The sequence below is a fragment of the Lutra lutra genome, chromosome X, assembly GCF_902655055.1.
Source record: "Lutra lutra chromosome X, mLutLut1.2, whole genome shotgun sequence".
Lineage (NCBI taxonomy): Eukaryota > Metazoa > Chordata > Mammalia > Carnivora > Mustelidae > Lutra > Lutra lutra.
The window spans coordinates 49,868,256-49,892,683 of NC_062296.1; the positions used below are offsets into that span (position 1 = coordinate 49,868,256).

General features: G+C 36.1%; 1 protein-coding gene across 3 annotated transcripts in view; it reads left to right on the forward strand.

Annotated features, from left to right (window-relative positions):
* Nucleotides 1-24,428, forward strand: part of LOC125092250 (cationic amino acid transporter 3) — a 311,497-nt gene that overhangs the window by 130,806 nt on the left and 156,263 nt on the right. For all 3 annotated transcript variants that reach the window (XM_047716623.1, XM_047716624.1, XM_047716625.1), the window contains exons 12-13: nucleotides 908-989; nucleotides 4,511-4,589. In XM_047716623.1, the coding sequence (XP_047572579.1) occupies nucleotides 908-989; nucleotides 4,511-4,589 (161 nt within the window). The remainder of the gene's footprint in view (nucleotides 1-907; nucleotides 990-4,510; nucleotides 4,590-24,428) is intronic.

A 24,428-nucleotide genomic window follows, 5' to 3' on the forward strand; every position in this document is an offset into this window, starting at 1 on the left:
ATGTCAGCTTGTGTGAGTATAGTAGACTGAAGGAAAACAGATCCTGCCAAGCTCTGGGAGACCTGTACATCTCTGAAAGTAAAAGGGAATTGAATCCAAGACCTATTCCAACATGTCTGTCAGGGAATGTAGCAATGCAGTAAATTAAAATCTGCAACCTCGGTTTATTATTTGTACTGATGGCATCTATATTTGTGACCCCTTTTAATACCAATGCATACTTTCCCTAACTTTCCATTCTTAAGGCATCTCAAACATGAATTGCTATAATTATTTGCCAAGGTTGGAGCAAATGAGTACAATGTTCGTGTAGAGGCTGAATGACTTTGTAGTGAAAAAGGTTCTCTTCTGTGGGCCTAGACTACCCTTTTAATCTGAGCTAGCTGTTTAAATATGTATCCTGTCAGGCAAAGTGGAACCAGGCAAGAGACCACAGATTGCGTAGAACCATAGAAAAACTATTCAGAGTACATTGTTATTAATAGTAAATATGACTGACATATCCTTAGAGAAGACAGTACATTTTCATTTCATTCAGCCATATTTCCAAAGGACATTAGTTGTTACTAAAATCTCAAAAGAAAGCAAATATAATTTGACATGTGGAGTTTTGCTTATCAAGTCAAGAATATGGCCTTACATTCACAGCTTAAGTATTGACCTTGCCATTAAGTGCTTGCCACTCAATCAGATGTTTAAATGTTTTTTCCTTGTGTTATTTAGATTAAGTTAAATATAAAAAAATATTCTCGGAGATAAACTGGATTTTATGATCTGATCTTTTATAATTTTGATTTTTTTGGTCATGAGTCATTCTGTTGTGGTTAAATAAAACAGGCAATTACTTGAAAATTGTCTTTTACATTCTACAGTTTTAATGTCACTGTGATTTCTCTATTTAAAATAGGAACATTTGAATCCAGCTGGGCTTTTCTTAAAGATGAAAATCCTCTTGAAGAGTGAAATAGCTAATGAAGAACTCTTTGAAGGTATCATCTCTGTATGAAGAACACACAATTTTGAAATATCGTTTCCAGTTTGTTTAATACAGGATCTTTTTTTTTTTTCAGCATAACAGTATTCCTTGTTTTTGCATCACACCCAGTGCTCTATGCAATCCGTGCCCTCTCTAATACCCACCACCTGGTTCCCCCAACCTCCCTCCCCCCGCCACTTCAAACCCCTCAGATTATTTTTCAGAGTCCATAGTCTCTCATGGTTCACCTCCCCTTCCAATTTCCCCCAACTCCCTTCTCCTCTCTAACTCCCCTTGTCCTCCATGTTATTTGTTATGCTCCACAAATAAGTGAAACCATATGATAATTGACTCTCTCTTTTATAGTATCCTAACAAGTGTGATTTGATAGTGACTGAGAAAGAAATTGATCACGTAGGAAAAGGAGAGGCTTGTCAGCTAGGAAGAAAAAGAGAAGAGGGACTAGCTGGAGATTTAATAGTAAAAAAAGAGCTGAATAAAAACCATTACGTTTTTGAGTTTTGTTTGTTTGTTTTTTAGTTTAGCAAAAATTATAGCTGCCCTTCCAAAATTGTCTATCACCATGAAAAAAAATTAACTTTGGATGGAAAATGCCTTTGTAGTGCTGTGCTTTCTATAATTACTTGTATAAACATTGCTATTTGTTTTTCAAAATTCTTCTTTTTAAGATTTATTATTTTAGAAGGTGGGGGAAAGACAGAGGGAAAGGGAGAGAGAGTCTTAAGCAGACTCCATGCTGAGTGTAGAGCTCAACATGGGGCTTGATCTCACGACCTTGAGATCACAACCTGAGCTGAAACCAATGGTTGGACGCTTAACTGAGTGTACCACTCAGGTGTCCCTTTTTCAGAATTCTTTTTTTTTTTTTTTTTTAAGATTTTATTTATTTATTTATTTATTTATTTATTTATTTGACAGACAAGAGATCACAAGTAGGCAGAGAGATAGGCAGAGAGAGGGGGGGAAGCAGGCTCTCTGCTGAGCAGCGAGCCTGATGTGGGGCTTCATCCCAGGACCCCGGGATCATGACCTGAGCCAAAGGCAGAGGCTTTAACCCACTGAGCCACCCAGGCGCCCCGCCCCCCTTTTTCAGAATGCTTAAGGGTCTAGAATGTATACCTCACAGAATAAACATCCTGATATACATGTTTGAGTCATTTGGCAAGCCACTTAATTTTTCTGTGCTTCTGTTTCTTCATCTTTAAAAGAGATATAATAATAATGTCTACCTCATTGTGTTAATTTGAGAATCCCTGAGAAAATGTATATAAAGCATTTAGCAGTATGCCTGGTGCAGAGTTAGTGTGCAAAACCTGTTACCTGTTATTGTAGCTATTAATTATTACTGTTACTACTACAAAAAGTCTGTCTATGCACACTGGCCCCTTAACAATATTTCAATAATGTTTAGCCATAAAAATAATTTAAATTCTTTTAATGTGTATATGCTTTATTTTTTTTCTATATAAAAATGTAGTTGCATTATAGAGCTGCATTTTTTACTATATAAAATTATATTCTAATATAATTATCCCATAAATAATAATAATTTTAATAAATAGGATAATGATCAAATTTGGTAGTAGCTCTAAATTTAGTTCTAATTTAGTACATCTGAAACTTTCTGTGACCTCTAGAATTTTAGCTAATCACTAGGAGACCTTAGAAGTTGAAGTGTATAGAAGATTCTGTATCTCTACATAACAGTATCATCTCAGTATACACAGGTTAAAAAATGTTAGGAACCAGGAAGACAACTCTACTTTTTTTTCCACTAGGAGAATAAACCAACTAACCATTTAAAGGAATAGGCTTACTCAAACCTATACAGTATAGGAAGAGCAGAGGGATTATGAAGTCACCTACTTTAAAATTGATTGATCTTAGATTAGAATTCCCCATTATAATATTTATCAAAATGCAGATAAAAAGAAGTTTAAAATGAAACTATTCTTTATGCCCATATTGTTTTTATTTAGTCTCTTGATATTCAGACTAATGAAGTCTCAATGTTAGATTACAATTTAGGAGACTTCCCTGAATCCCACATTTTCTGTACCTTAAAATATTAAATTATCTTTTACTTTGATGTATTGAGAGAATGTGTTGAAACTTGTATTTTTATAGTCTGTTCATTTCTTTGCTAGTAGAAGTACTTTACTCTTAGAATGGTCAATCTAACTGCTGGCATTAGAGTTTCACTGGTATTTTTTTAGTAGAAAAACTGAAAAAAATATACAAAATTGTTTTTATTATGAAAGGATAGCACATACCCATTAAGGAAACTTTTGGAAAATACTAAAGATATACATAATACTGCCATTTACTGGAATATAAGTTCCCTGACAATAGGTATTTTTGTGTGTATTTTCCACTACTGGGTTCTTAGCATCAAGCACAGAGACTACACTCATTAGATATTTGGTAAATAAGGAGTCTGAACACAATCACTTCTAGCAGTTTGATCATTTATTTTCAGCGCTTTTTCTATTTTGGTTAAATTTGTTTGTTTTATAGAATTTTGACTACATAGTACATGCAGGCTTTATTTTCTGATTTTTCACTTATTAATCTTACACACATTTTTCATAGTGGTGCATATTCATTTTTCTCTGTTCTTTCATACTCAACACTTAATGGTTTTTGTAATAGTTTATCACCTGCCTATAGTGGACACTCAAGAATATATTTCCTTTTTATTGTTATTGTAATCTACACTGATTTTAATATCTTTGCTTATAAACATTTTCCCTTATTTCAGATGACTTTTCAGAAGTACACTTTTTGTAGTAGAGGGAATGCATAATAATAACAGTAGCTTTCATTTACTGAGTGTTTACTAAGTGCTAGGTGCTTTGCTATGTAATTTACATTAGTTATCTCATGTAACCCTCTCAACAAACCTAAGAGATTGATGATACATTCCCATTTTACAAATGACAAAACTAAGGCACAGAAGAACTAAGTAACTTTCCTATGGCATATAGGTGGCAAGTGGTTTCAAATATAAGTCTATCTTGACTTGAGGTCCCAAACTTTTTTTTTTTAAAGATTTTATTTATTTATTTGAGAGGGAGAGAGAGCACATGAGACGGGAGAAGGTCAGAGGGAGAAGTAGACTCCCCACCGAGCTGGGAGCCTGATGTGGGACTCGATCCCAGGAGTCCAGGATCATGACCTGAGCTGAAGGCAGTTGCTTAACCACCTGAGCCACCCAGGTGCCCAGGGTCCCAAGCTTTTAACCACTGTGTTCTTAGCATACAGTATTGCCAAATTGCTTTTCAAAAAGATTGTACCAAGTTACTTGGCATCCATAGAAGAGTACATGTTTCACTACATTCTAGCATTGGATGTTACTATTTTATAAAAAGGTTTTTATAAATTATTAGGCAAGGCATGGTCTATGGCAAACATTTAGAAAGTAGATTTTGAACAGAGAAAAATTACTGAAAATAGTTAAGCTTCCTCTGAAATGAAACTGATATGATTATTTCATTTTTTTTTCTTTTTTAGCTGTCATGGAAATAATGCATCTTGACATGTCTCTAGACTTTTGTCTGAATGTTGCTAAACTGTTGATGGATCATGAAAGGTACAGTAGAATTGATTTTCTTTTCTCTAAAGACTAACATTTTTTTAAGGTTTCCATTAATATATATTGAATATATCCATTTATATCCATCTGTATTCACAGAGCACTGCATTTGCCATTGTGCTTATCGAATTAGAAGATGGAACTGTTAGCTTAATGATTTAAACAGCCAAGAGTCAAGTTAATTTTAAAATTAACATTAAAATTTTGAAAAAGAAATAAAAAGTGGAGTAAGGTAGTCGGGGCTGTAAAAAACAGGAGGTTAGGCCTAGGTTAGCCTACAGGACAGTGTCAGGTGGAACGGGAAGGCATGAGCAAGTGCAGTTCTACGAGTAATGCACCTCTCTGGCTCTATCTGTATGGGGCCGTTAACGTTAGAAGGGATCTTAGAATATTTACAGACCTCTGAATGGTTCCCAGACTTCAGTGTTCATCACAATTACTGGGGAATAAGCACTTGAAAAGATGGCTCAACATCATTAGCCATCAGAGAAATGTCAGTCAAAACCACAAGAAACCACTTTGTACCCACTAGGATGGCTATACTCAAAAAGACAGATAATAACAAATGTTGACAAGGATGTAGAGAAATTGTAACTCTCATACACTAATGCTGGGAATGTAAAATTGTGCAGCTGCTTTGAAAACAGTCTCTTATTCAGTAAGTTAGAGAGTTACCATTTGACCCAACAGTTCCACTCTTGAATTAAATAGGAAATGCATGTCCATAAAACACTTCAATGTGAATGTGCAACGTTATTCTTAATATTTAAATGTGGAAACATTCAAAATGTCTATCCACTGATGAATAGGTAAACAAAATATGATATAACCATACCATGGAATATTACTTGGCAATAAAGGATGATGTATGGAACTGTTGAATTACTATATTGTACACCTAAGACTAATATAACAGTTTGTTAACTAGTGTTCAAACCTTTAAAATATTAAGAAAAATAAAAAGAAACAGGTACTGATATATGTTATAACATGGATAAACCTTAAAAACATTATGCTAAGTGAAAGGAGCCAGTCACAAAGATCATAGATTGTATCAATCCATTTATATACTATCCAGAATAGGTACATTTATACAGATAGGAAGTAGATTAGTGCTTGCCTAGGGCTTTGAGACTTGGGGGAAATGGGGAGAGACTGCTCATGGGTATGGCATTTCTTTTTGATGTGATGAAAATGTTTTAAATTGATTGGGTGATGGTTGTACAATTGTATGAGTACACTAAAAGCCACTGAATTGTGTACTTTAAATGGATGCATTGTATGGTATGGGAATTATACCTCAATATAACGGTTATACAAAGTGAGCACTAGGGAACTTTTTAAAAATACAGAGATCAGGCCCTGCCTTACTCCAACAAGCCTAGACCTCTGTTCTTTATTAGTTCTCCAAGTGGTTCTGAGAATCACTATTTTAGGTGAGTTAGTAAACATTTTCTGTAAAGGGCCTTTAGCCTTTGTAAACCATAAATTCTTTGTAACACCTCCTTTACTCTGCTCTTGTGTGAAAGCAGCCATAGAAAATCTGTAAATAAATGGAACTGGCTGTGTTCCAAAAAGCTTTATTTACAAAAACAGGTGGCTGGTTGGATTTGGCCTGCAAGATGTAGCTTACCAACCATTGTTGCAGACCAGTCTCCTACCTGACGCATGACTTCTTGGATGAGAAGGCATTCAGCCTCTTCTGGAATATCTATGGAAGAGGGGATTGTAATAATGATAATAATATTTATATATTATTTGAAATTAATACATTAATTATAATAATTATGATTATGTTTCTACAAAGCTACAACACAAAAATTTTTCTTATATACAATTGGTACATGTTTTCCAATAATTTCTAAGGCTGCTAGTTCTGCCATGTGGTAATATCAAAATCTTTTACTTGACAGTTCTTCCCCATTTCATTCTAACATTGTTCATTAATATGGTCAGTCACTTATAGTTTGTAAGTATGGTAACTGGAAGTGAACATAATACTACAGATGTGGTCTAACCAATAGTATCTGCTTTTTATGTTCTAAATGTTCTAAACTGGGGCAGCTAGATGGCTCAGTTTGTTAAGCTACTGCTTTCGGTTTGGGTCGTGATCCCAGGGTCCTGGGATTGAGCCCCATACCAGGTTCCCCCTCCCTCTGCCACTCCCCTTGACTGTGCTCTCCTGCTCTCTCTTCGTCAGATAAATAAAAATCTTTAAAAAATAATAAAAAGATAAATGTTCTAAACCTGAACTATCCAATTTTGTAGCAGCTAGCCCCATATAACTATTTAAATTTAAATTAACAAAAATTAAACAAAATAAAAAAGTCCTTCAGTCACACTAGATATATCAAGTTTCATTAGCCACATGTGGTAAGTGGCTAGAGCTTACTGAACAGTGCAGATAGAGAACAATTCCATTATCATAGGAAGTTCAACTGGGCAGCACTGTTCTAGAGCCTATGTTTATTTTAATGAAACCAATGTTAAGTTCAGCTCTTTCCTCACAGCCACATCACATAGTGAATTTACTGTGCTTAGAAAACTAGATCTTTATAATATCAACTGCTCTTATCTCTGAATTCCATATCCTTTATTTACCTTTATGATTGAATAAGTACCCAGTGGCCATACTAAAAGGAAAATACCTAGTTCTTTCCTACTGTGTGTTTTTCTCATGTATATTTCTTCCTGTGAATATCCTTTACTACTCACACAAAACATTTCACTTCTTGTCACTAAATATGTGGAGGTTTTTCCCCACACCAAGCAATTCTCTGTGATACTAGTTGGGTGTCCTGCAATTCAACTCAGTTCTGACACTATCTACCTGGAGATAGCATCAGAACCCACAGTTTAAGGGTTTGGTCTCACAAGACTGCCCCCCTCCCCATACATCAGAAGTTAGTTGCAAGCCCAGGTTATCACCTATGTTTCTGACCAACTGGACATAGATCAGAGATTCTAACATCCTCCTCCTCAGGTTCAATTAATTTGTTAGAGTGGCTCACAGAACTCAGGGAAACACTTAACTTTTGTTTACTGGCTTACTGAAGGACTTGTTAAAAGATACAGACAAATAGCTGGGTGAAGAGATACATAACGTGAGATCCAGGAGAATTCTTTGCACAGGCACTTCTGTGCATACGGAGTTGGGCTGTGATACCCTCTTGGTGTATATGTGTTTACAGCATGGAAGCTCTCTGGACTCTGCACTTTTGGGGTTTTATGGAGACTTCCTCACATAAGCATGATCAATTATTATTTCTATTTCTAGTCCTTCTCTCTTCTCTGGAGGATTTGGGGGGAACTGAAAATTCCAAGCTTCTAATCATGGCTTGGTCATTCTGGTGATCAGCCCCCGATCCAGGAGCCATCCAGAGTAATAGAACAAAAGATGCTACTGGAGCTCTTATCACTTAGGAATTTACAGGAGTTTTAGGAGCTCTGTGTCAGGGATAGGGCAAAAAACAAATATTGGAACAAGAGATGCCCCAAGTGTTCTTATCACTTAGGAAATGACAAGGGTTTTAGGTCTCAGTGCTAGGAACCAGGAGCAGAGATCAATATATATTTTGTTATCCCACATATATTTTTTAAGCTATTAAGTTTCAACCTGATTGTTAGCACTTATTTTTTTTCAGTTGTTATAATCCTGTAAATTTAAATTCTATCATGTGGTGTATTTACTCTTCCCAGTTTGTTATCTTCAGATTTTGTAGGCATTCCAACTGTCTTCATCCAATTCACAGTAGCAAGCTTTCTCTTAAAGGACAGGATAGTATATATTTTAGATTTCTGGACCACACAGTTTCTTTTTTTTTCTAATTTTTTTCTCTGGAATTTTATTTAAACTCTAGTTAATATACAATGTAATATTAGTTTCGTGAGTAGGATTTAATGATTCATCACTTACGTACAACACCCAGTGCTGAACAAGTGCCCTCCTTAACACCCGTCACCCATTTAGCCCATCCCCTGCCCACTTCCCTCCATCAACCCTGAGTTTGTTCCCTATCATTAAGAGACTCTTGGGTTCTGCTTCCCTCTCTTTTTTTTTTTCCCTTCCCACACGTTCATCTGTTTTGTTTCTTCAATTCCACATATGAGTGAAATCATGGTATTTGTCCTTCTGTGACTTACTTCACTTGCACATACTCTATAGCTCCATCTACATCCTTGCAAATGGCAAGATTTCATTTTTTATGGTTGGGTAATATTCCATTACACATGCATGCATGCGTGTGCACGTGCACACACACACGCATCTTCTTTATCTACTCCTCTGCTGATGGACCTTTGGGTTCTTTTCATAATTTAGCTATTCTTGATAATGCTGCTATAAACATTGGGGTACATGTGCTCCTTCGAATCAGTATTTTGTATCCTTGGGTAGATACCTAGTAGTGCAATTGCTGGGTCATAGGGTAGTTCTCTTTTTAACTTTTTGAGGAACCTCCATACTGTTTTCCAGAGTGGCTGCGCCAGTTTGCATTCCCACCAACAGTGTAAGATGGTTTCCCTTTCTCTACATCCTCACCAACACCTGTTGTTTCTTATATTGTCAATTTTAGGCATTCAGACCGGTGTGAGGTGGTATTTCATCATGGTTTTGATTTGTATTTCCCTGATGATGAGTTGACGTTGAGAATCTTTTAATCTTTTCATGTGTCCATTAACCATCTGGATGTCTTCTTTGAAAACATGTATCTCTTCCTGTCTTCTGCCTATTTAACTGGATCATTTGTTTTTGGATGTTGAGTTTGATTAGTTCTTTATAGATTTTAGATATCAGATATGTCATTTGCAAATATCTTCTCCCATTCCATAGGCTGCCTTTTAGTTTTATTGATTGTTTTCTTTGCTGTGCAGAAGCCTTTTATCTTGATGAAGTCCCAGTAGTTTATTTTGCTTTTATTTCCTTTGTCTCCAGAGACATGTCTAGTAAGAAGATGCTGCCTGTGTTCTCCTCTAGGATGTTGATGGTTTCCTGTCTCACATTTAGGTCTTTCATCCATTTTGAATTTATTTTTGTGTATGGTGTAAGAAAGTGCTCCAGTTTCATTCTTTTGTATATTGGTGTTCAGTTTTCACAACATTTGTTGATGAGACTGTTTTCCATTGGGTATTCTTTCCTGCTTTGTTGAAGATTAGCTGATCATATAGTTGTGGCTTCATTTCTGGGTTTTCTGTTCTGCTCCATTGATCTAAGTGTCTGTTTTTGTGCCAGTGCCGTACTATCCTGATCACTACAGCTTTGTAATATAGCTTGATGTCCGGAATCATGATGCCTCCAGCTTTGTTTTTCTTTATTGTTTGCTTTGGCTATTTGGGGTCTTTGGTGGTTCTGTACAAATTTTAGGATTGTTTGTTCTAGCTCTGGGAAGAATGCTGTTGGTATTTTGACAGGGATTGCATTAAATGCGTAGATTGCTTTGGGTAGTGTAGACATTTGAACAATATTTTTCCAGTCCGTGAGCATGGAATGTCTTTCCATTTCTTTGTGTCATCCTCAGTGTCTTTCATCAGGGTTTTATAGTTTTCAGAGTGCAGATCTTTTACCTCATTGTCTAGGTTTATTCCTTTGTATCTTAATGGATTTTAGTGCAATTGTAAATGGGATTAATTCCTTGATTTCTCTTTCTGCATCTTCATTATTGGTGTATAGGAATCCCAACAGATTTCTGTATGTTGATTTTAAATCCTGCAACTTTGCTGAATTTGTGTATCAGTTCTAGCAATTTTTTGGTAGAGTCTTTCAGGTTTTCTACATAGAGAATCATATCATCTGTGAATAGTGAAAGTTTGATGTCTTCCTTGCTGATTTGGATGCCTTTTATTTCTTTTTATGGTCTGATTGCTGAGGCTAGGACTTCCAGTACTATGTTGAACAACAGTGGTAAGAGTGGACATCTCTGTCTTATTCCTGACTGTAGATGAAAAGCTCTCAGCTTTTCTTCATTGAGGATGATATATATATATATATATATATATATATATATATATATATATGCTTTTTTTTCTGGGTGGTCTATTCTCTTCCTTTGATCTATATGTGCATTTTCATGCCAGTACTATACTGTTTTGATTTTTGTACCTTTGTAGTATAGTGTGAAATCCAGGAGCATTATACCTCCAGCTTCATTCTTCTTTCTCGGGATTGCTTTGGCTATTCAGGGTCATTTGTGGTTCTATATAAATTTTAGGGTTCTTGTTCTGTCTACTTCTGTGAAAAATTCCATTGGTATTTTCTTTTTTGTTTTGTTTTGCTTTGTTTTTGATGTGAGGGTAATTCTGGCTTCATTAAATAAGTTTCAAAGTGTTCCCTTCTCCAATTTCTTGGAAGACTTTGAGAAGGATTGGCATATATTCTTTAAGGATTTGGTAGAATTTGGGCTAAAGCCGCCTAATCATGAACTTTTCTTTGTTGGGAGATTTTTGATTACTGCCTCAATCTCTTTGCTAGTTATAGGTCTGTCAGGTTTTCTATTTCTTAATGATTCAGGCTTTGTAGGTGGTTGTGTTTCTAGGAATTCATGCATTCTTCTAGGTTATCCAGTTTGGTATATAAGTTTTCATGGTAGTCCCTTAAAATTCTTTTCATTTCTTTTTTTTTTTAAGATTTTATTTATTTGACACAGAGAGAGAGACAGCAAGAGAGGTAACACAAGCAGGGGGAGTGGCAGAGGGAGAAGCAGGCTCCCCACTGAGCAGGGAGCCCAATGTGGGGCTTGAGCTCAGGACTCTGGGATCATGACCTGAGCCAAAAGGCAGATGCCCAATGACTGAACCACCCAGGTGCCCCTAAAATTACTTTCATTTCTGAGGCATCAGTTGTAATGTCTTTTCTTTCATTCATGATTTTATTCAAGTCTTCCTTTTTTCTTAATCTAGCTAAAGATTTGTCACTTTTATTTATCTTTTCAGAAAACCAACTCTTAGTTTCATTGTTTTTTTTCCTGTTGTTTTTCTAGTCTCTATTTCTTTTATTTCTGCTCTAATCTTATTATTTCCTTCCTTCTGGTAGTTTTGTGGTTAGTTTGTTCTTCTTTTTCCTATTCCCTTAGTTGTAGAATTAGGTTATTGATTTGAGGTCTTTCTTGTTATTGAATGTAAGCATTTATAGATACAAATTTCTCCCTTAGCATGGTTTTTTCTGTGTCCTGTAGGCCTAGGTAGGTTGTATTTTCATTTTCATTCAGTCTTAAGTTTTTTCTAATTTCCCTTGTGATCTCTTCTTCATTTCATTGATTAAGCATATTGTTTAATTTCTACAAATTTTAAATATTTTCAGTTTTTCTTCCATTACTGATTTGTAACTTTATCCATTTGTCATCAGAAAAGATACTCTGCATGATGTCTGTCTTTTAAAATCTATTGAGGGGTGCCTGGTGGCTCAGTCAGTTGGGTTTCTGACTCCTGATTTCAGCTCAGGTCGTGATCGCAGAGTCGCGAGATTGAGCCCTGCATTGTGCTCTGCACTGGGCATGGAGCCTACTTAAGATTCTCTCTTTCCCTCTCCCCTCTGCCCTGCTCTTGTCCTCTCTCTGAACGAATGACTGAATAAATAAATAAATAAAATCTCTTCACTCTAAATTTGTGGCCTAACATTTGGTCTGTCCTGGAAAATGTTCCATGTGCACTTGAGAAGAATGTGTATTTTGTTATTGGGTGGACTGTGCTGTATATGTCTCTTGGTTTATTGTGTTGTTAAAGTCCTGTATTTCTTACTTTTGTCCAGTTGTTCTATCCATTTTTGAAAGGAGGTCTTGAAGTCTCCAACTGTTATCGTAGAGCGCTGTTTTACCTTCAGTTCTCTTAAACTGATGGTCTGTTGTTATTGTTATATCTTCTTGCTGTATTGCATTTTTAATTAATGTATAATGTCTTTCTTTGTCTTTTGTAACTTTTTAAATTTAAAGTCAGTTTTGTTACAAACACCCCTGCTCACTTTTGGTTACTATTTGCATGGAATATCTTCTGTCATTTCATTTTCTACCTGTTTGTGTCTTTGAATCTCAAGTGAGTCTCTTCTGGACAGTACGTTGTTGGATTCTATTTATCTATTCTTCCAATCTCTGCCTTGTGATTGGAGTTTCATCCATTTACATTTGAAGAAATTACATATAAGGAGGGACTTCTGTTATTATTATTGCTTGTTTTATATATACCTCATAGTTGGGTTTTTTTTTTTTTTTTGTCTCTCATTTCCTGAATACTGCCTTTAAGACTGACAACCTTTGCCCCCAGTTCTACATTCTAAAGAAATTTATCTAATAGCAAAGGGTTTGCAGATCAGTGGACCATGAGCTGGATATGGTCAGAAATGTGTTGCATAGGGATGAATTAATTGCCAACATTTAACAATTTTAAATAAAAATCTGGATTTCTGACTTCTCATGAAAAAAATTGAAAAATCTGGAAGCACTTTGTCAGTATTCCCATTAAGCAGCAATCATTTGGAGTTAAGTGGCCATTGCCATCTTTAGACATTGGGGCATTTCCAGTTTGACATAGTCCGCACACTTCCTTATTTCTACCTTATACTGTGTGTCAGGTTGTCACTTGTCTTTTTTGGTGGTGTTATTCGTAGAGCGGATATAAGGAAATTAAATGTTTATGGCACCCACATCTCTTTTAAAAGTGAGAAATGTAAGCTAGACTGAGCGGGCATTTCAAGAAAATAAGAGAAAACAAATTTCTTTGTGATGGAAATAAAAGATTCTGGTGTGTTACATGTACGTAGTGTGTCTTTGTCAACTGAATATAAATTACAAACTCCTTATAAAGCAAAATAAGGTAGAAACTATGGCTAGGATACAGAAAAGAGATGTCATAAATCTTAACTGAATAAAATAAGCAATCCTGTTATGAAATGCAATTTTATAGTTATATATTAAGGAAAAAGATTGCCCAGGAATCAAATACTTTCACAGATGACAGTTTATAAAAGAGTGTCTATTGAGAGTGGCGCAAGATGTGTTCTTAAGTTTCAAATGCAAATCTAATCCGAAATGCTGCTGTTTGGCATGTTGAAGATATAGTTGATAATTAATTGGACGGGTTGCTTTAAAAGGGGTTATTAGTTCTTTGTTGTTGTTGTTTCATAGACAGATGTAATACTGCCCAGTAAAGCATATTTATTGATGGTGTCAATGAGAATTTTGATATGACAGAACTTTTGAACAAAGTTGCTGTTTTACAAGTTTAATGTTGATTGGTCAACATAATTTGTGTGACTACAGAAGATATTTCTGCAACAGTTATTAAAATCTTGATTTGAAATTTAAATACAAGGTAATACATGGATGGATATTCTTCTGTGGCTTTCACAGAGACTGTTGCTTTGTCGGGTAAACTGATGCATAATGCAGAAACTGCCTCTGTTTCTTGGCAGTCAGGGGCGTACTAGACGAGGTGTTGTGAAAGGCTGGGCTGCCCAGGAGGCAGGCTTCTCAGATGGTGCTTAGTGAGCAGATAGTTTATTACGGGGCACTTTCAGGGCCAGTGCCTATGAGGGGGAGAGAAGGAGGCTGGACTAGGTAAAGGGAGAACTTTGGCTACTGTAAAGTTGCAAGGCCTCAGCTTACCTCCCCTCCCCCTGGGAACTCTGAAGCTGGGATGGTCCTTCAGACTTGTTTTTGGTTAGAATAAGATGGCCATGTCTTGTAGCCCAGTGTTGTCCAGTCTTGGATGCCAGCTGCCCAGGAAAGGGGGCATAATCTTGGGTGAGATGGCTCTCTTCAGGGTAATGCCTAAAGAGCAACCTGGAAAGAAATACTTCAGTCCTGAAGGGGAGATCTGTATGATGCAGCACAGCATTCATGACAGGGTGCTAAAGAGAGATTTTTTGAACTGTTGAAAGAATTCAACTTGTTCCTGTCATTCACGGGAAATTTTCTGCCTTACCTCAAAGACTTGACCTCTTTGGTGACTATGACAACCCATATAAACACTCTGAATCTCTCTCTGCAAATGCATTTATAAGTAATTACACAAATGTAAATTGTAATTCATATGTTCTCAGTGAAGTAATTTCTTTGGGAAACTCATTTGGCAAAGAGTAATCTGACTCACTTCTCTATGCTGAAATTGGCTTCCAGAGATAGAAGTGATTACCTAAACTATGTATTCAAAGATTGAATTCTTAAAATGTTTTCTCATTTCCAGCATTATGATAATGAAAAACTATTTATTTTGCCTTTCTCAATTAATACTACTAATATGAAAGAAGAACTACAAATTGAACTGTAATGTAATGTGGTATTGAATTCTAATTAGACAACTTGGGAGTATCAGATGTAGTCGACATTAATTGTCTTGGTTAGATGCCATTTATTCATTCCACTTTCCAACTGACATCTCTTGATAACAGTACCCAAATTTTCATGGAGGCATCTACTTTTTCCTTGTCAGCCCATGTGGATATTGACATATTGGTATAGAAGAGTTTCAGGTTTCTGTTTCCCAATCAACAGAGAAATCAGTTTCGAAAGGAAAATTTGATAAATACTTTTATTTTTAAATTTCAAATTTAAAGTATAGCTTCTATTTTCTTACCTGTTTGTACTCTGTTAACACTGCTTATACCATTGTTCAATTAATAATAAAGTTTCATTATACATCTGGCAGTTGCTTTTTCTTATAGTCTATTTCACTCATTTATGTTACATCCTTGGCATCTGTAGACAGTATAGGAAGTTGCATTATATGATGGACGATGATAATTTTTAGAGCACAAGCATAAATATACTTTATATGGAGAAGTTTATTTTAACAATACAAGCTAAGGGTGCAGAACATTAAGTGTTAGAAAGTGAATGCAGTTCTGCTATGTACCATAAGCTAATGTAGTACAGACCTAGGCTTCTGATGATGCAGCTTGATGCGGGGATAAAATTTTGAGTACATTGACAAATGGTTGGAAATACTATATCTCTCAAGTGATCTTTTTTTTTTTTAAATTTCATCTTTTACAGTCAAGCTTCATTAGAAGTCAGTATACAGACATTTCTAGGTTACACATTTACGAGATCCTGGTAATATGTGGTGCTAAAGAAGGGAAGACCATATGCTTCATATGCTTTAAATTGTTGAAAAGCAGTTAGATGGTTTGATATTCTGTTGTTGTAAGTCATTTTTCCTGAAATTGTTAGATTATGTCAGTTTACTCTCTGACTTTTATCATTTAAGTAAACTTCTCAAAAGATAAAATAAATTTGGTATGCCTTTTTCTGAACAAATCCTTGCTGTTCTATATTAGTGCTTCTCAGACTCATGCTTAATGTGTATATGATTAGCTCAAGATCTTGTTAAGATATTCTAATTGAGTGGGTCTTGGGTGAAGCTTGAGATCTGCATTTCTAATAAGCTTTCCATGTGATGCTGATGCTGTTTGTCTGTGGACCACATATTGAGTAGCAATGTTTGGGAGTCTGTTGCTCTCTTTATAAAAAAAAGGGAGGGTGCCTGGGTGGTTCAGTCGTTAAGTGTCTGCTTTAGGCTCAGGTCATGATCCCAGGGTCCTGGGATTGAGCCCCACATTGGTCTCCCTGCTTAGTGGGAAGCCTTCTTCATCTCTCACTCCCCCTGCTTGTGTTCCCTCTTTTGCTGTGTCTCTGTTAAATAAATAAAATCTTTTAAAAAAATCAAAGTTTTCCTTCTTCAGTCTTCATCACCCCCTCAGTTTTCTGTACGTAATTTATTAAAGACTTTTATAACTTAAAAGTTCAGGGGTCCTGAACTCTTTAATAACAACTGTCTTCTTTTTTTTTTAAGATTTTATTTATTTATTTGACAGACACCACAAGCAGGCAGAGAGGCAGGTAGAGAGAGAGGGGGGAGGAAGCAGTCTCCCCACCAAGCAGAGAGCCCAATGTGGGGCTCGATCCCAGGATTCTGGGATCACGACCCAAGCCAAAGGCAGAGTCTTTAACCCACTGAGTCACCCAGGCGCCCCTATTACTGTCTTCTTAACTCTTCTCACCTTGAGCTTTAATTCTTTCTTTTCAAAATTTGTATCTTTTATTTTTTCCCTCTATAAACATACCATGACTATAATAAAAAATTTAAAAGAAAAAAGATCATGTCTAATCTTACAATTAAGATATCTTGTTACTGGTAAAATGGCTCAGGCCCTTCCTTTTGTACTGCTGAGGTAGGATTAATCAGTTACTGTTCATACCAGTGACAAGAATACAAAATCAAATATTCAAACTAAGAGATTTTGAATTAGAACAAGACTACCAAGATAGAGTCAGAAACCTTGAGATAAAGTGATCTAGGAAAGTCAACACGGTAGATAAAAATATGAACATGATTATAGGAGATCAGATTGACATTGCCAACCTAAAATCAAGAGTATAAAAAAGCAAAATCAGGTTTCTGAAGTCAAGATCAGAATTTCTGGAAGTCAGAATTAGATACAAGGGAAGCACTTTGTTTAGGCTCATTTAAAAAAGAAAAAAAAAAGAACAGAAAGCCTTGCAGGTTGACCACTTTGTTCCCAACCTTCCTGTTCTATAAGACCTGATGTTGTTTTATTAATGTTTTTGAACTTACTGTTGAATATTACAATAAAATGTTTTTGAGCTCTCTCAATTCTACACATTAAATGAGTTCCAGAAAAGTTCTGTTAGAGAAAATCTGATATGGTAAATAGTATTTTTCAGTAGACTTAACATTAAAAAATAAAAATGACTTAACCTAAAAAGTTTTTGGCTCTGAGATACAGTATATTTATATTTAGGAATGCAGCATATTTTTTATTTATTTTGAGGGGGGGACACATGAGCAGGGGAAGGGGCAGAGGGAGAGAGAGAGAGGGGAAGCAGACTCCCCACTGAGCAGGGAGACTGACTCAGGGCTTGATCCAAGGATGCTGGGATCATGACCTATGCTGAAGTCAGACATTTAACACACTGAGCCACCCAGATCCCCCAGGAATGCAGCATATTTTTAAAGTCACATGTTTAAATGAAATTTACTCTTGATAATATAATAACAAGTACTTGAGTGGGTTGCAGAAATGGCATGCTGAGACGAGTGAGATAATATCCTGAAAATTTAGGGAAAGAGACAGATATAATATTGAAGACCTAATACTCTGAACACTAATTCCTTCCTGGGATAGATCTAAAAGGTTATCACTAGACCTAAGAAGTAAAAGCAAACATCCACTGGCTCCTAGGATTTAATTTAATCATGCTTACATGGATATTCTCATCTAACAGCCACTGTCAAAAGCTTACTGTTCGTAAGAATTATCACCATAGTTCTTTCATCTCCTTTCCCATTTCAGATCAGATATCCATACAACATACTTTTAGGGCATCCATTAGAATTTTTTGTTTTCATAAGAATTGTTAATGGGTTGATTAGAAAAAATAGTTCCGGTCTGTAGGAAAGGAAGTTGGTACAGAATATATACTCACTTCTTGTATCTTCACTGTATTTGGTTTGGATAGATGTTTATGTGTTTTTCCCCCCTGAGGGGGTTGGTTTTAGGGTGTTTGAGATGGGAAGAGGAGTTAAAGGGATTTTTTAAGGTTGACTGCTTCTTGGAGACAAGAGTTCAGTTTTGCTTAGCACATTGGATATATTTAAGTTCATTTTGTCAACAAAAATTGTGTATGGTGCAACATGTTGTTTAGGGTCTGGTTGGAGATAAAAAAATATATAAGAAACAGACATTCCTCTAATGAATTTACAGTCTGTTACAGCAAGTTAAGCATATCTATATGATCGGCCAACTGACAATAAAATGGAGAATATGAGAAATGCATGACATGGTGATAAATCCTATATGAATTTAGAGGAGGGAGCAAAAGATCACCGTGGGCTCTATTGATCAGAGAATGCTAAATGGAGGAGATGGGGACTTAGAAAATGTAGATCAGCATAGGTGAATGAATAGGAATTCCTGGCAGGAGGATTAGAGTGAGCAAAAATGTGAGCCCAAGGCAGGTTTAGAAACAGTAATTTAGTCCAATTTAGTATCTTACATGTAAAGAGCAGCATATGGAAGGCATAGGAACTTCTTTAAGGGAACTTACAAGTCTTTTTGGAAAGAGTATATGTATAAAGATAACAATATAAGACAGCACATAGAAAATAAGGATAACTGATAAATTAGTATAGGAATTCAGAAGAAGCCTAGGTTATTAATGGACTGGGAACATCAGAAAGTGTTCTTTGAAGGGGAGAGTTGAGCTGGGCTTTGAAGACGGGAGAGAATTTAGTAAAGTGTAAAGGTGAAGTTAGGAGATTTGTATCAAGTAGATAGGGAGATAAAATATTTGTTCAGGGGGCGCCTGGGTGGCTCAGTGGGTTAAAGCCTCTGCCTTCGGCTCAGGTCATGATCCCAGCGTCCTGGGATCGAGCCCCGCATCGGGCTCTCTGCTCTGCGGAGAGCCTGCTTCCTCCTCTCTCTGCCTGCCTCCCTGCCTATTTGTGATCTCTCTCTCTGTCAAATAAATAAATAAAATCTTTAAAAAAAATATTTGTTCAGAATATGATGATTAATGGATCAGAGAGCCTGTAGCATACATTTTATTTAAAAGCTGTAATGAGATATAAAATTAGGTAAATTGGAGCCATTTGTGAAAATCCCTGAAAATCAAGTTAGAGGACTTCATGTTATAGGCAAATAAGGACCCACTGAAGGTTTTCAAAGAGGGTAGTGACATGCCAATGGAAGCATATGCAAGAAATTGAGAGGGGTGAGATCAGAAGTAGGAAAAACAAATTCATCGCAGGTAGCTTGCATATGAAGTGATAAGAACCTGAGTTAGGTTGATAGTAGTGGGAATGGGTTCTTTCCCACCTGAGTTCTTCCAGTATATCAGTTATTTTGTCACACTAAAGATACAGGAATTAAATAATATATAGTCCTTGGTCTCAAGAAGATCACTGTCTAATGAGGAAGGTAGCTCATAATTATGAAATAAATACAATCAGAATATTTTGGTATCTCCAAAGAAGGCCTCGTAAGTAGATGATTGATTGATTGATTAAAACTGTGATAGAATTACTTTTTAAAAAAGATTTTATTTATTTGATAGAGACAGCGAGAGAGGGAATATAAGCAGGGGAAATGGGAGAGGGAGCCTGATGTGGGGCTCCATCCCAGGACCCTGGCATCATGACCAGAGTGAAGGTAGATGCTTAATGACTGAGCCGCCCAGGCGCCCCAGTTAGATGATTGATAAAGATAAAATTCTTCTTGCTTACATATTTGGCATTAAAATTATATTGTCTTGAGTTATTGTACTGCCTTTTGCTGTTCTTGCTTTTTTTCAACCATGTTAGTATCTAATTTGCCAGCCCCACACTATCTTCAGAACCTATCTTTTTTTAAACATTTCCACAGTAAAGCCATGAACTACCCAAGTAAGTTCTTGCCATAAACTATATGAATAAGGAATCTTACCCTCAGAGATTCCAGTATAGGAAATGGAGGGAAGTAATGAAAATGAAAGAACATGAAAAATAATAGTTGGAGACTTCAGTCACTTTCAGCAAACCAGACAGAAAATCTACAAGGAAACTTTGGGCTTGAACCATATGTTAGGCCAAATGGACCCAGTAGACATTTATAGAAGAACATTCCATCCAACAGCAGCGGAATACACATTATTCTCAAGTGCACGTGGAATAGTCTCCAGAATAGATAATATCACAAAATAAGTTTTAGCAAATTTGAGAAGACTGAAATCATACCAAGTATCTTTTCCATCCACAATGGTATGAAACTAGAAGTCAGCAAGAGCAAGAAGAGGCAAGCAGAAAAAGCTATAAAATTTTTTAAAAGATTTTATTTATTTATTTGACAGAGATCACAAGTAGGCAGAGAGGCAGACAGAGAGAGGAAGAAGCGGGCTCCCTGCTGAGCAGAGAGCCCGATGCGGGGCTCGATCCCAGGACCTTGGGATCATGACCTGAGCTGAAGGCAGAGGCTTTAACCCACTAAGCCACCCAGGAGCCCCAGCTATAAATTTTTAACAGGATGTTTAATCAACAACACACTCCAAAACAACCAATGGGTCAAAGCAGAAATCAAAAGGGGAATAAAAAATATCTCAAAACAAATGAAAATGGAAACAACACCTCCAAACCTGTGGGATGCTGCAAACGCAGTTCTGAGAGGGAAGTTTATAGCAACAAATGCATAGATTAAGAAAATAGATCTCAAATAAACAACCTAACTTAATACTTGAAGGAACTAGAAAAAGAAAAGGAAAAGAAAAAGAACTAGAAAAACTGAGTTGGCAGAAGAAAGGAGGTAACGATCAGAGAGGAAATAAATGAAATAGACACCAGAAAAACAATAGAAAAAATCAATGAAATGAAGAGGTAGTTTTTTCAAAAAGGTAAAATCGATACAACTTTAACTAGACTAAGAAAAGAGGAGAGAAGACTCAAAATCAGAAATGAAAGAGGAGATATTACATCTGACACCATACAAATATAAACGAATATAAGAGAATATTATGAGTATTTATATGCCAACAAATTGGATGAACTAGAAGAAATGGATAAAGTCTTAGAAACATACAACCTACCAGGACTGAATTAGAAAGAAATAAAAAATCTGAACAGAACAGTAATGAGTAGGGAGGTTGGATCAGTAATCAAAAACCTTCCAACACAGAAATGCCAGGGATCAGATGGCTTGATTGGTGAGTTTTAGCAAATGTTCAGAGAATTAATGCCAGTCCTTCTCAGACTCTTCCAAAAAACTGAAGAGGAGGGGATATTCCCAAACTCATTTTATGAGGCCAATGTTACCCTGATAACAAAGCCAGATGAGGGCACTGTACTGTAGACCGGTACTTCCCCTACCAATTTTTATTTAAATTCTAGTTAGTTAACATGTTTTAGGAGTAGAATTTAGTGATTCATCACTTACATATAATACTCAGTGCTCATCATTAACAAGTGCCCTCCTTGATACCCATCACTCATCTAGACCATTCCCCACCCACCTCCCTCCATCAGCCCTTAGTTTGTTCTCTCTTGTTAAAAGTCTCTTAGGGTTTGCTTCTCTCTTTCTTTCCCTTCCCATATTTCATCTGTTTTGTTTCCTAAATTCTACGTATGAGTGAAATCATACGACATTTGTATAGACCAGTACTCTTGACGAATATAGATGTAAACATTTGCAACAAAATATTAGTAAACCAAAGTCAGCAACACATTAAAATGGCTAAACCGCATGACCAAATGGGATTTATCCTGGGGATGCAAGGATGGTTCAATATATGCAAAGCGATAGATGTGATTGATATAGTACACTAATAGAATGAAGGATAAAAATCATGATTTTATGTGAAGGATGGGCAAAATAGGTGAAGGTGATTAAAGTATACAGACTTCTAGTTATAAAATAAGTGAGACACAGGGATACAATGTCTAACACAGGGAATATAGTTAATAATATGTAGTATGTGCATGGTATAGTGAAAGATGGTAGCTTGATTTTGCATGGTGATCACTTTATAATGTTATACATCTGAAACTAATATGTTGTATCTAAAATACACACAAGATAATCATTATTCTCCCAAGAGATGCAGAAAAAGTGTTTGATGAATTTAGATCCTTTCATGATACAATACCCTCAAAAAATTGTGTATAGAAGGAACAGACCTGTGTGTCTGAGGATTAAATAAATTAATTTGTGTAATATTCCTGGGACATAGTAAGCATTCAGTAGACTTTTGGCTGTTATTACTTTTGAAGAAATATTGGAACTAATATTTTATCATTTCAAGTTGAGCCATTTGTCTACAGAACAGAATTCATGTTCACCATTTTATGTAAGGTTAGTAGTACTGGCCATGACTGAGATGCTACATTTAGCTTCTTAAGCAGTTTTATAAGCATTGCTTGCTCATTTATTGTGCAGTTGTGAGCTGTGCCTAAGAGTAAATTACAGGATAATTTTACTAACTCTGAGCCATTTACAAGCATTGAAGTGATGATTACTAAAATGCTATTTAGCATGAGCAGTGAGTTTATGTCAGCAAGAGGCAACGTGTGGTGTATTGGAATGAGTCCTTGCTACTAACTGGATGACCTCAGACAAGTCATTTAGCTTCTCAGGGCCTGTAAAAAGCAGAATAATGTCCCCTAAGGTCCATCCATGTCCTAATTCCTGTGATTGTTAATATGTTACTTTACATGGCAAAAGGGATTATGCAATGTAATTAAAGCTATTAATCAGTTGAATATAAAATAAGGGTATTATCCTTGATTATCTGGGTGTGCCCAGTATAATCACATGACTCCTTAAAAGCAGAAGAGGTATGCAGAAAGTGAAGTCAGATACATTCAAGGTACAATTACTGTTCAGAGGAATTTTGGTGGCCTCTAGGAACTGAGAAGAAATCCCAGTTGAAGGCCAGTAAGGAAATGAGACCTCAGTTCCCACAACCTTATAAAACTGATTTTTGCTGATACCCGAATAAGCTTAGATGGAGATCCTCTTCTAAAGCCCTCAGGTAAGAGCCCAGGCCAGCCAATACCTTGACTTGGTCTTTTGAGACCCTAAGCACAGTTCCCAGGTGAGCCTGCCTAGATTTCTGACCTACGGAATTGTGAAATAATCAATGGGTGTTTTTTTTTTAAGATTTTATTTATTTATTTTAGAGAGAGAGAGTGTACACTAGTGGGGCAAAGGGTAGAGGGAGAGAAAGAGAGAATCTCAAGCAGACTCTGCACTGAGCATGGACCCATGACCCTGAGATCATGATCTGAGCCAAAATCAAGAGTTGGGTGTTTAACCAACTGAGCCATCCAGGTGCCTCAGTAAATGGGTATTTTAAGCTACTAAATTTGTGAATAATGTGTTAACAGCAACAATAGAAAACCAAAACCTCCAGTGCTTCTGTAAATGAGGGGTGGAGGAGGTTTGAATAAATAAAGTTTAAGGTTCCTTCTAGCTCTAAATCCTATGATTGTGGGATTCTCATTACGCTGCTAGTTGGCGAGCTAAAGTGTAACAACCATAAATAGGATGGCCACATAACAAACACACACACATGAAATACTTTCCCAGATACATATCTTTAAATGTTACATATGGCAATGCTACAGGTTGGGGGACTCTAATGCCAGATCAACTAGATTGCTGAGTGATTTCAACGGCAAAGCAAATAGTTGCAGCCAATGCCTGGTTCTTCAGGTGTAGCCTAAAATTAGAGTTCAGTGAAAATGTTACTTTCTATGTATAGATTATCTATACCCTTAAATGGAGAATGATTGTTATTGCCAAACCAGAAGATCGGGGATGTCTATATGCCCACTAGCATTATAACAATTTATTGTTCTTAGTCCTTTAAGGATTATCAGTTATATACCCTCTATTTCTAACACATAACACATTCTCAGAATTCATTGTATTTGGCTAACTTATCCTTTTTTTTTTTAATGAAACTAACCCCAGGGAGCAGAGATACTGATATTACCTGTAAATGAGTAGTTAGTACATTCCTCAGAAATATAACAGTGTTTTTAGAGCCATCTCCAGGGTTCTCTGGGCAAGGTGATTGTGAGTTCATGATGATAGTTCTAACTGGCCTTCCCATCCACCTCTAGCAATTATGCAAAGGAATGCCCAATTTCCTTTGTTTTCTTATTTTTAAAAAGCAAGCTTTATTGAGGTGTAATTGATGTATAATTCAATACATATACTTAACATAAATGGACAATTCAGTAAGTTTTGACATAAATATGAATGACAGGTACCATACATTCATGTATAGACACACATTTGTATATACACATAATGTGTTCATACACATGATGGATATGTTCACAAGTGTGCATATTCCT